At 44.5% G+C, this 11,160-nt stretch overlaps 2 protein-coding genes across 4 annotated transcripts in view; both read right to left on the reverse strand.

The window, feature by feature from the left end:
* Positions 1 to 328: 328 nt before the first annotated feature.
* rplp0 (ribosomal protein, large, P0) lies at positions 329 to 2,699 on the reverse strand. The gene is made up of 8 exons (XM_080495941.1): positions 2,673 to 2,699; positions 2,294 to 2,401; positions 2,024 to 2,199; positions 1,707 to 1,794; positions 1,152 to 1,298; positions 885 to 1,070; positions 661 to 801; positions 329 to 543 (listed from the first exon to the last, which is right to left on the reverse strand). The coding sequence occupies exons 2-8, from the start codon at positions 2,345 to 2,347 to the stop codon at positions 388 to 390; spliced, it is 948 nt and encodes a 315-aa protein (XP_080352067.1). The 5' UTR covers positions 2,348 to 2,401; positions 2,673 to 2,699; the 3' UTR covers positions 329 to 387.
* A 2,771-nt stretch (positions 2,700 to 5,470) lies between these two features.
* Positions 5,471 to 11,160, reverse strand: part of LOC308129035 (paxillin-like) — a 31,229-nt gene continuing 25,539 nt past the window's right edge. For all 3 annotated transcript variants that reach the window (XM_080494783.1, XM_080494786.1, XM_080494785.1), the window contains 4 exons: positions 10,930 to 11,103; positions 8,828 to 8,909; positions 8,585 to 8,733; positions 5,471 to 8,491 (listed from right to left, as the gene is read on the reverse strand). In XM_080494783.1, the coding sequence (XP_080350909.1) occupies positions 8,225 to 8,491; positions 8,585 to 8,733; positions 8,828 to 8,909; positions 10,930 to 11,103 (672 nt within the window). In that variant the 3' untranslated portion in view covers positions 5,471 to 8,224. The remainder of the gene's footprint in view (positions 8,492 to 8,584; positions 8,734 to 8,827; positions 8,910 to 10,929; positions 11,104 to 11,160) is intronic.

Here is an 11,160-nt window from a genome sequence, read left to right on the forward strand (position 1 = left end):
TAGCAAGTTAAATTTCTCAAAGCAAGATTACGAAAACATTTACACCCACCTTTTTGCAAAGGACCAATGATCATGACTAATATGGAGCTGACGACATGCAGGTCGCCCCACACGGATCACTATTCCAACACTAATGCTGCAGTTGATTTTATGTTACTTCAATATCGGTAACTGCAAAACTTTTGCTACCCAGCACTCTCCTATAATGCCAGTCCTGTGGACCTGTACTTTCATGTGTTGCTCCCAAACCACCCACAACAGTACCTCAACCTGACACCAATAGTTTTGACCAGCAAGTCAAGCGAAATAACACATTGGAGAATCATTTTTTTTAAAGTTTTTATTGACGTGTATTTGACCTGGAATAGGGTATTGTTCGCTGTATTTTTAGTCGAACAGACCAAAGCCCATGTCATCGTCTGATTCTTCAGACTCCTCCTTCGCCTCCTCCTTGGCAGCTGCTGGAGCTGCAGCGGTCTCAGCAGCTGTAGCAGGGGCTGCGACAGCAGCAAAAGCAGACGGGTCAGCCAGGAAGGCCTTAACCTGTGGAGAGAGCGGCATTGAGATCAGTTTTGCGCTGGTTGATCGACAATACAGCATGTCACAGGATATATTGAAACCTATCCTGTAACTTGGCTCAAGAGGACTCCGGTACTGTACCTTATCTGCCAGAGGGAAGGAGTAGTCCGTCTCCAAAGCGATGGCAAGGACTCTCTTGTAGCCATTGATGACGGAATGGGGCACTGAGGCCAATGTGGGGTAGCCGATCTCCAGACACACACTAGCGATGTTCCTCACACCCTAAACACAACAAGGTTGTCAATTAATTGAAAACAGGATTTCAGTTTCAAAAACCTTTTCTGCAGACAAATTCCGCATCTCACCTCCAAGAACCTGCTGTGCAGGGACGCCTCGGTGATGTCGAGCACTTCAGGACTGTACACGCTGCCATTGTCATAGACCTGCTGGATGACGAGTCCGAAGGAGAAGGGGGAGATGTTCAACATGTTGAGCAGCGTGGCCTCGCTGGCGCCAACCTTGTCGCCAGGCTTGATCAGACCGACGTCACTCTGAAAGGAGGAAGGAAAGACAAATTGGTTACTGACTGAACACATTCACAGTAACAAAACCAATGTATTGCACATACTCACCAAGATTTCAATGGTGCCTCTTGAGATTTTGGTGGTGATACCCAGAGCCTGGAAAAAGGAGGTCTTTTCAGGACCCAGACCAGTATTCTGGGCTGGCACCGTCACATCACAAGGGGCAATGGCTCCAGCACGGGCAGCTGCAGGCACCTAGGATATCAAGGAATGTCAACATTTAGCATCAAAAGTGCAGAACGGCATACAGCTATAGAGTTCTGGTTTAACACAGTCAATGTATGAAACCTTACGTCCCAGTCAGTCAAAGGGGAATTGATAAACAGGGATAGCGAGGAAACACTTTGCTGTTTGCAGGGGGAACGACAACACAGTACGGAACAAGCTGTATTGTAACTTATCCTGCATCTTCATAGTACAGTGTCAAAAAGGTTCAAAATTTCCTGCTGCATATAATGCAGAGGCAAGCCTTAGGGGTTCTCATTTAATTTCTACAGACATTCCTAATGCTTAAATCACATTTGGTCATTTCTCAACTTCTTTAAATAACCTATAGTGACTGAGGTCCTGTAGACAAGATACTTCAGGGGCCAGAAGTCTCACCTTATTGGCCAGCAGCAGGTCCCTGACCTCAGCCAGATCCTCCTTGGTGAAGACAAAGCCCACATTTCCTTTAATGTGGGGCAGGAGCCTGTAAAAATCAAAGGAGTTATACATATGAAAAGAAAATTCCATAAAAAAAAGTCTTGAAACTGTGTATAGTGTCTGAGACCATGCGTCCCTAGCTGTCAGGGTGATAGACAGACAGGGATAGCTTGGAAACAAGTTATTGTTTGCAGGGGGAACGACAAGACAGCACTGCAACAGCTGCACTGTAGATGTCCTGCTTCATTAACGCAAGACAAAGACACTTCACTCACTTCTCCAGGGAAGGATTGTTCTCCAGATGACCACGGATGGCTTTGCGCATCATGGTGTTTTTACCCATCAGCACCACAGCCTTTCCACGCAGAGACAGACGAATGGTCTGCATCTGCTTGGAGCCCACATTGTCTGCGCCCACAATGAAACATTTTGGGTAGTCATCCAAGAGTTGCTGCAAGCAGACACTGCAAATCAGACAGTTTCAAAGAAACATCCCCGAAATTGAACTTTTACTTTGGGATTTAATTGACACTAGGGATACTTACGATGATTTTCATAAAATAGTTGGACTTCCACGTGGCCCTGTCTTCCCTGGGCATCTTTGCAGTGCTTCCAAGGATCGCTAAATAGCTGGTTTAAAGACAAGGTGATATCTAGAAATAGAAAACGAAAACCTTAAGAAAACGCCAGAACAGGAGCATGCGTCATGCAGACATGTGGCCGTTAGCAGCTAATGCTAAGCTAGCGTCATTTTAGCAGGCCGCGTTCAAATTAATCGAATATCGCGACGTTCACGAGAAACAAAACACACACGTTGAATGAGAAGTTGCCTTAAGATGAAGCATTCGACTGCCCAAACCTCGATAAATTTACTCAAGTATTAGTTTTGCTAATGAATCGAGGAGCAGAAAAAAAGAAACTCACCTCGCGTTAGGGTCGCGTGAAAGAAAGAGGAAGAAGCAGTCTGCACGAGAGCTTATATAGCTTTAAGAACTGACCAATCACAGCACAGCTGTGGGTGGGACCGTTGGGCCATTGGATCACCTTATGGTCAATCAAAGTTTTCAAAAACCCGCAACTCCACCCACAAGCGATGTGTTTCGGGGCTCAAAGTCAATTTTTAAGACATAAATCAGGAAGAAGAGACGTAAAGCAACATGGAACAATGTGGTAAAGAACGATAGTTTTGCACAAAGTAAAAATAAATGTGGGAGAAGTAAGGCGTGTCAAAATATACTGGAAAGATAACAAAATACCACAATCTCTATTGGGAGACAATTAAATGTGCTTTCTTTAAAGGTGAAAAAAACATATATAGAAATGGAGGAATGGGCCCCAGCTATGTGTCATAGCGCAATGACAGGAATTGTCTGTTTCCCGGACCACAGAGAAGGCAAATCCTTGCTTATAATGACTTTTTACATTTCTGTCACATATCTATTCACAACGAGAGGAAGAGACTATGCTTCTCATTATTTTTGCAATCTTCCTTTATCATATGGGTCCTACCCAAAGTTAGAGCATATGCTGTTGCAATGTGTTTCATCTTCAAACCATCTTCACATACTTCAGTAAGCCCCGAGTGTAGTAGTCATGGTGCCACGTACTGCAATACAGTAAAAGGCAGTGTGCGCCGTGTGAAATGAGCATATTTAATCATTGACCGTTGGTTTAAAACCCTCAGAATAGGGAGTAGTATATTCCCTCTGGACACGCTTATTGAGTCACACTCCAGCCCGGTAGGTGGCGGCAATGCCCCAAAATTTAACGCCAACTGCCAATAAACCTAACAGAGGAAGAAGACGAAGAAATGAGCGATACCACTCCGCACCGGCAGGTGGCGGAAACTCCAGACTTTGCTTCACCACGCAGCCACCAAGAGGAAGAAACACAGCAAACAGCATGCATGATATCAATCCAAGGGAGACCGTTTTATTTGAATTAAAAAGAGAAAGTAATAGGCAAAGCCCGCTGGTGTGATCTCGGTGTTTTTCCGGCCGATGTCACGCCCGCCTCCTCAGCTTCCAGCCGAGGTCTGGAGCCACATCTTTGGACATCTGTCGGTGTCGGACAAGTTCAGGCTCCGGGAGTCATGCAAGTACTTCAAAAGACTGGTCGACCACGCGTCTCTGTGGAGAGGCTGGACTGTAGTCCTGAGGTTCAAGAAGGGCTCGTACAACACTGAGTTTTGGTCCAGTCTCCGTCGCAGAAGAGTCTTTAGTGCGGTGGTGAGAAGTGCCAAAGCGAAGGACTGGGAGCGGTTGTCCCTGTCCCTTCCCGATCTCTCCACGCTGGTCCTGGATCTGAGCTCCCAGACCAGCCTCTCCCATCTGAAGGGCTTCCCTCAGTTGAAACGTCTGCTTGTGAGAAACAGAGGCCGCAGTGGCCCTGTTCTGTCGGACTTCTCCCTGGCACGTCAAGTCCAGCAGCTGACTCACCTCAGCTTGTGTGGCGAGACATTTCCCACCACGTCATTGGACACAGTGATCTGTGCACTCTCCCAGCTTACACACCTCACCTCTCTCATCTGTCACCACATGCGATTGGACCGAGAAACCTTTTGCACGATTCACAGCATGATCACACACCTGCCCAAACTAAAGCACTTATCTGTGTCTGTCTCGCCATTATGGTGCGACTTTGGCAGAGGTCCCGTATCAGGCCCTCGCAGACAGACCACCATGGCAGACTTGTCCAGTTTGGAGCTCGTTGACTGTTGGGATATTTCATTTCCACCGGATGTCATGGCCATCATGCCTGGCCTGAGCAGTCTGGCCGTTTTCTACAAGAAAACATGTCACGGGACGTCAGAGCAAAGCTCATTTCAAGACTGTCGTCTCCAAACGTGGCTGCGTGATTTCGTCAAACTGTCCGCGTTGGTCGTCGTCAGAGGCCCACCTGTTAAGATGTACGCCGCCTCCATTCCAGCGACGGTTACGAGCCTCACTCTGTGCGTGGCGGGGCTGCACCCCGAGGACCTGACCGCCATGGCGCTGCAGGTACCGAATCTCCTCCACCTGCACGTCGACCCCTGGCCCTCGCATCTCGGGGCCCGCACGGCCGACATCCCACGACTCTTCCCCAAGCTGAAGAGTCTCACACTTCGCCATAAACACGTACCAGAGGAGGATTTCTTAAGTCTTCACCGGTTGCAGGACCTGGAACGCTTGGAGATTCTGGATAGTCACCCGGGCCTTTCGGCGCTCATCCGCAAGCTTCAGGCTCTCACCCGGCACAGACTTTGCATCATGACTTCCTCTCAGCTGGGAGATGTATTGTCGTGTCCTTGCGTTGAGCTGTTGTCCTGAAAGATCCAAACTGCTGGACTATTGAGCCTTGATTTCAAACATTCAAACAAGATGTCAATCTTAAAGCCATAGTAGCTGCTGACCTCAACGTATAAACGGGAGAGACGTGCGATGGAACTGCCAGTCAAGTTACTCAGAACGCCAAGCCCGGAGATTAAAAAAGAAATGTCCATCGTGTCAAAAGTGCCTTTCAGTTTTTATCAAATCAACATGCTATTATCCATTTGTTGCCAGTGTTTTTTATGCCACTGAAACATCGTCTCATCTGATTCCGTGTACTGTAATTCTTAGACCTTTTTACTTTTACATGTCTCTGATTCTGTGGAATTGTGTGTAAAATAAAATAAAAAATAAAGGTCTAGTTATTTATTATGAGTCGTCTCTTTGTCAAAAGTGAAAGACAAGACCAAACAGTGGCAGAAATAAATACTTTCTCTTTTATTTGCAGAAGTTACACAAGTCAATCAGTAATCAGGATCCACACAGGCGGACTCCCCCACCCACTCAGAGAGCCACACACACACCTGTGGCTCAGGATGAAAGTTAGAAATAATAAAAGGTTGACATGAATGTCGCAAAAGTTCATTTAATCACATTGATGGAAAAAAAAAAGTGTTATTTTCTTTTGAAATCTTTTCAGGAAGCAAAATCTATAAGGCAACGACTGAAGAAAATGAAATTAACGATAGCAAAATTAACTGTGATTCTGTTAATTTTCATACACAAGTTTCTTTTTTTTCTTTTTCCTGACAGCCACAATCCCCGACATGGAATCAGTCAGAATCTGCTACAAAAAAACCCACCACCACCGTCTGCTCAATGACTCGAGAGCAGCAGATTTCTCCAATACAGTGTATAGTTCAGAATTAAGATGCAACACAGCAGATGACGCCCCTCCCAGCGTTCAGTCCAGCTGAGGGGCTGAATAATGGGGAAAAGGCCGATTTCTCCACAGTGTATAAGACCTTATTGCATTGACACATTTTGGCACAAGAACACAACAAATATCGTTTTGAATGAATGAAAACAACCGGACAGCGTCTCAACTCTGCACGCACTGGGATCAACGTTAAAGACGGCAATATTGTCCAATGGGAGCGCACGGCGACTCGTCCGGTAAAGTCGAGCGACACCAAGATGATGAAAAGAGTCACATTGTGAGTTTTGCTGAAGGCTTGGCTTCATATTCTGATTCCTGACCAGCAAACGTGAACGTGCAGCTTCTCTCAGTGAGCTTTACACTGGGACGGCACGTTCAAAGTTCATGACTCGTTATAAAAAATTACCAAAAGCAGCATTTCCTCTGACGTCTGACACACTGGAATCCAAGCTGGTACGTGTGTGTGTGTGTGTGTGTGTGTGTGTGTGTGTGAATGAGAAGGAATGAGACCAGGATCAACTGTTGTTCGGCTACATGTCATTAGAGCCAGCTCTTTGCATATTATTGCGAGCCACAGGAGCTCAAAAATATAGAAATTTTCATTAAAACAGCAACAAAACACAGTTTTGTCCCAAAGTTGAGCGCATTACCGGTATATAAATTTTAAATTCTGATTGTAACAGCAACTGGCAGCTGGTGCTGATAAAACTCTGCGTGGCACAAATTAGCATGCTTCTGATCAAACGGCACAAACACATTTTTAAATTCTTATTCGGCCTCACCGATGCAATTAATTCCGTGATGAATACACAGAAGTACACTAAGAAGATTTGTCTAAATTAATTGTGACGAAGGAAAATACAACACGGAGTGGAGAAAATCTACATTTTGTTTCTTTTGTTTCACATTTGCACCACAAGTTTAGTACTGTGCTAAAGTTTTAAACGGGTGTACAACAAAGGCGAATATTCAACATGTGATTGGCTGCGAAGTTGTTCGGGAGCAGAAACCCCCCCCCCCCCCCACCCAAAACACGCAGTGTTTATGGAAACCACTTTCTTGATGGTGTGGAGTTCTGATCCCAAAGTCTGTTGGGGAGGATCTGAAGCAGATCACATAAACAGAGGATCTGTGTTTCATTCTGACTTTGTAGGTAAAGGCTGGTTTCTACAAACACTCTGCTGCTTATTGCCTTTTTAACTATTTTCAAGTCATTTTATTTTAAAAGCCTACTCAAACACCCGCCTCAAACTTTTGCTCGGTACTCTGCATTATTGTTCAAAACTTTTGATATATTTAGTTGCATCGATTTAGGTTATGAGTTAAAATAACAAAACGCGTAGAAGGTGAAATGTTTAAGTAAAATGGGGTTTGATATGATCAATTCTCTGACGTAAAACCTCACTTTCATAACTGTTTAGAAACGATCGCCACGTGTAAGTGACATGTTTGAACTCATTTTCGTAGGAAAACTGTACAAAAATAAAAATGAATATCTTGATGATGCTCACTTTTAAAATGCACCTTTCGATGGTCTCATCAAGAGATCTTGTTGTTAAAGTGTGCAGACACGGTGGAGTGGTATTTGGTTGTGATGGTTCAGTGTGTATGTGGAGTATTACCACAGGCATTCTCAATGGCACCTCAATAGTTTTCCAAGGTTAGAAAAATACACATTTGTCAACTGTCATCGGGCCAAGCACTGGTTATCCAACACTCGACATACTTTAAATCAGCTCAAGTCAATGCTCCGTGGTCCATGCAATCATAAAACTTGTCTTATATTTCCATAAAACTACGATAACGTAAGCTCACCACCATCTGATGCAAGGTCTTGCCCTGCGTCGGGGGAGTGAAACCATTTACAAATCAGGGCACTGCACTAAGTTATTTCATGACTACGTATGTACACAAACGTGAGGGGAAAGTAGCATCTCTTTTTTTTTCTCTCTTTCCTTTTCCCCCCATTCCTATTGCACACAGGAGTAAAAGTCTTGGTAAAAAAAAAAGAAAAAGAAAATCTCTTTGGGCTCTGTTGAAATTGTCTTTAGTAAAAGTGTGATATGCCAAGCCTGAGAGGTCGGACAGCCAGGGAAGTCTTTTCAGTGTGAACCGTCGATGAACACAAACACTTCTGACTAGTCTTATGACGTGATTGGACAAAAACACCATCCCCCCCTGATACATAGTGACTCACAGATGCACGGAAACGTGCGGCCGCGTTTTAACGTCGAACTCAATCGCGTGGATGCACGCGCACGACAATCCTCTTCAGTTAGACACGCCGCCTAACTGAAGAGTTTGACGAAGCAGCCGTGGCAGTAGGGCTTCTCGTTCTGCTCTTTGAAGGTGCCCTTGTTCAGCTGCTTCAGGCAGAAGGCGCACACAAAGTGTTCGGGGTGGAACTTCTTGCCCATGGCGGTGATGCAGCGGCCGGTGATGGGCTTCTGGCAGCCCGAGCACAGCGAGCCGCGCCGCTCGTGGTAGTGCGCCTCGCAGTACGGCTGGCCGTCGTGGTCGAAGAAGCTCCCGTTGATGAACGGCGTGAAGCACTCCTGGGAGACGTCGGGAGAACATTTATGACACAACAGACCAGAGGCGGATGATTTTTTTTTGTTTTCAACTTTCAACTGCCGGGAGTGACTCACCCTGCAGACGAAGCACTCGGGGTGCCACAGTGAATTGAGGGCAGAGATGTAGTTCTCCAGGATGGCCCGAGCACAGCCGCCACACTTGGGGGCAAACATGTCAAAGTAGTCCTTCCTGCAGTACGCCTTCCCATCCTTCTCGTGGAAACCTGGAGCGAGCGGCGGAGACAACACTCTGACTCACACTGCGTGCCTCTTTGAATTACGAAGAGCTCGGAGAGGGACGAGACGCACGACTGATACCTTCTGGTCCAAAAAAGGCTCCACACTGGGCGCAGAAGAAATGCTCCGGGTGCCAAGTCTTGTCTAAAGCCGTCACCACTTTCTGCAAAAACAAAGTGAACGCAAGCGGTCAATTTGCCACAATCACACCAGTTCACAAGGAGAATAAAATGATGTACTGCAGTGAGATCAACACGTAAACACACAGACAAGCACGAGTTGGATCAAGAAGATGGCTGGACAAACACATCAGTCATTCAGAGAGCAGAGGACGGCACGTCGAGTCAAAAGGGAACAAGTTTGAGTTGCTATATGTATAAAACTATTAAAGATTTTCAGTCCAGAGTTCCTCTGCAGCTTCAGCTTAAAACACAACTGAACTGATCCTGTAAGACAAGAGTTTTAAACGCATCCAACTGCTGCTTTTTATGCAGCTCTGAATGGTCGGCAGTGAAGCAATTAATCCACCAGGGGGAGCAGTGCTGTTGGGAGTGTTTTCTAAACGAGGGCGACCTCAAGAAACACAATCCCATTAATTGTATACTTGGAGCAAGTGCATATGCCACAATGAAAAAAAATCACAGTAGGAAAGCAGTGTAAGCAACTCCCAAAAGTCCTGAACAGGAATCTAATGTAGACGAGCAACAAGGAAGTCGAATATTTCTTCTATCCCTTCACAAACTCTTTCCCTTGAAATGGTAATATTGGTAAATTAACAACGATAATAAGGAAGATAACGGGGAGTTTCTTTTCTTCAAAGTATATTTATGAAGTGTCATTTATTTCTGCTGGAAAATAGAACCTATTTTTTTGCAAACTCTGAGTATAAACGTTAAAATTAAATTCTCAATTGTTTTCGCAAACTTTAACGTGTAAAGTTTCAAATGTGTGTATGATCAGAAACGTTACTATTCCTCACCGTTGATCCCTAAATGCTCGTTATCTTGTACAGTCAATTGAAGCAAGGAATGCAGATCATTTGAAGACGAGATCATGCAAGTTAAGGTTTTCATAATCGTCATTGTTTATATCTATTCCACTGTATTAGAAAAGGCCAATGTGATTCAGGTGAATCACTATCTTCCAGATATCAGGCCCTTGTTTTTTCATTTTAGAAGTTAAATGACTTACTATAAACAGCTGGTAGAACCATTTGTCAACTTGTGTGCTCACAAATCAAAGAAGAGAAATTAGGCACAATTTGATATTAAAAGGAGTGTCGGTTCAATAGCAAACATTGATCAGGAACAGTGTAGAAACTATGACATTTCATCCAGTTGTTTTTAAACAGTAAAAGCTATAATGAAAGTGCAACACAATTCACGTGAGGCCAAATAATAGTGATTGTATTATAACAGTTACAGTTTAACAAGTTCTGAAGACTTTTTTAATCACCTGTCATACCAATTACAGTCATGGGGATTATTTGACGAGTTGATGGTATGACTGAATAAATGTCTTCAACCAGTTTTTTATTAAAAAGTGTAAAACTCAGATTCTAAACTGTCAAGTGAATATTTTACAGCATTTTTGAACAGAATAAAACAACAGGTTATTTTTACTTGTGGAATGCTGTAGAGTGGTGTAGTATTTTACAGACTGCTGCAACATCCTCTCATCCCGTCTCAGATAGAATAACTCTTTCTTGCTTGCAGCTCGTCCACAATTCAAGCTTCTTTCTCTCTGGGGCTTCACACCATCATCACATAACACTGCTACTGATCGACACGTCACCAAGCAAGTTGCTTATTGTTGTGACTGTAATTGGATGCTCATATTCTGTATGTTGTTTAAAACTCAGTTTGAAAAAGTGCTATATGGAAAAAAGTTCTTACTTATAGTGACACAGCAAAGAGGCTGCTTCACTACTTTATGTGAAAGGTAATCCTTTGTAAGCATTACTGCACAAGTTATTAAGTGATGCATTACTGAATTGCTTCTAAGATGGAGTGTGTGCACGCGTGATTGATTGTCAGCTACGGAAAGACAAACACTTTACAACATGCGGCGCTTTTTCCAGTAAGGCCTAAATCCATTAACTTATGAATAAATAAATATCATTATCCTCCCCACCGACTGTAAACATGTTTGTGAGTGCGAGTGTGAACGTCTGCATTACTAACGTCCAATATGGGTCCATTACAGTAGTGGCATCGCGGTGAGAACAGGCTGTGGTAGTCGTTCTCGCAGTAAGGCTGCCCCTCCCGCTCAAAGAAGTTCTTGGAGCCGATCTCTTCCTGACAGTGGGTGCACACAAAGTGCTCGGGGTGCCATGTTCTGCCCATGGCAGTCACCACCTGGTGCGGGGACACACAGCACATTAAAGTATAATAAGCAGCCAAGGGGAAGCGCTG

Source organism: Blennius ocellaris, assembly GCF_963422515.1.
Source record: "Blennius ocellaris genome assembly, chromosome: 4".
In the NCBI taxonomy this organism is placed as follows: Eukaryota; Metazoa; Chordata; class Actinopteri; order Blenniiformes; family Blenniidae; genus Blennius; species Blennius ocellaris.

Bases quoted from the DNA above. Each gene is read 5' to 3' on its own strand.
- rplp0 (XM_080495941.1), bottom strand. From the start codon at position 2,347: ATGCCCAGGGAAGACAGGGCCACGTGGAAGTCCAACTATTTTATGAAA. The intron at 1,795-2,023 runs GTGAGTGAAGTG...TGATTTTTACAG, and splicing joins AACAATCCTTCCCTGGAGAA to GCTCCTGCCCCACATTAAAG. The intron at 544-660 runs GTACAGTACCGG...CTCTCTCCACAG, and splicing joins CCTTCCCTCTGGCAGATAAG to GTTAAGGCCTTCCTGGCTGA.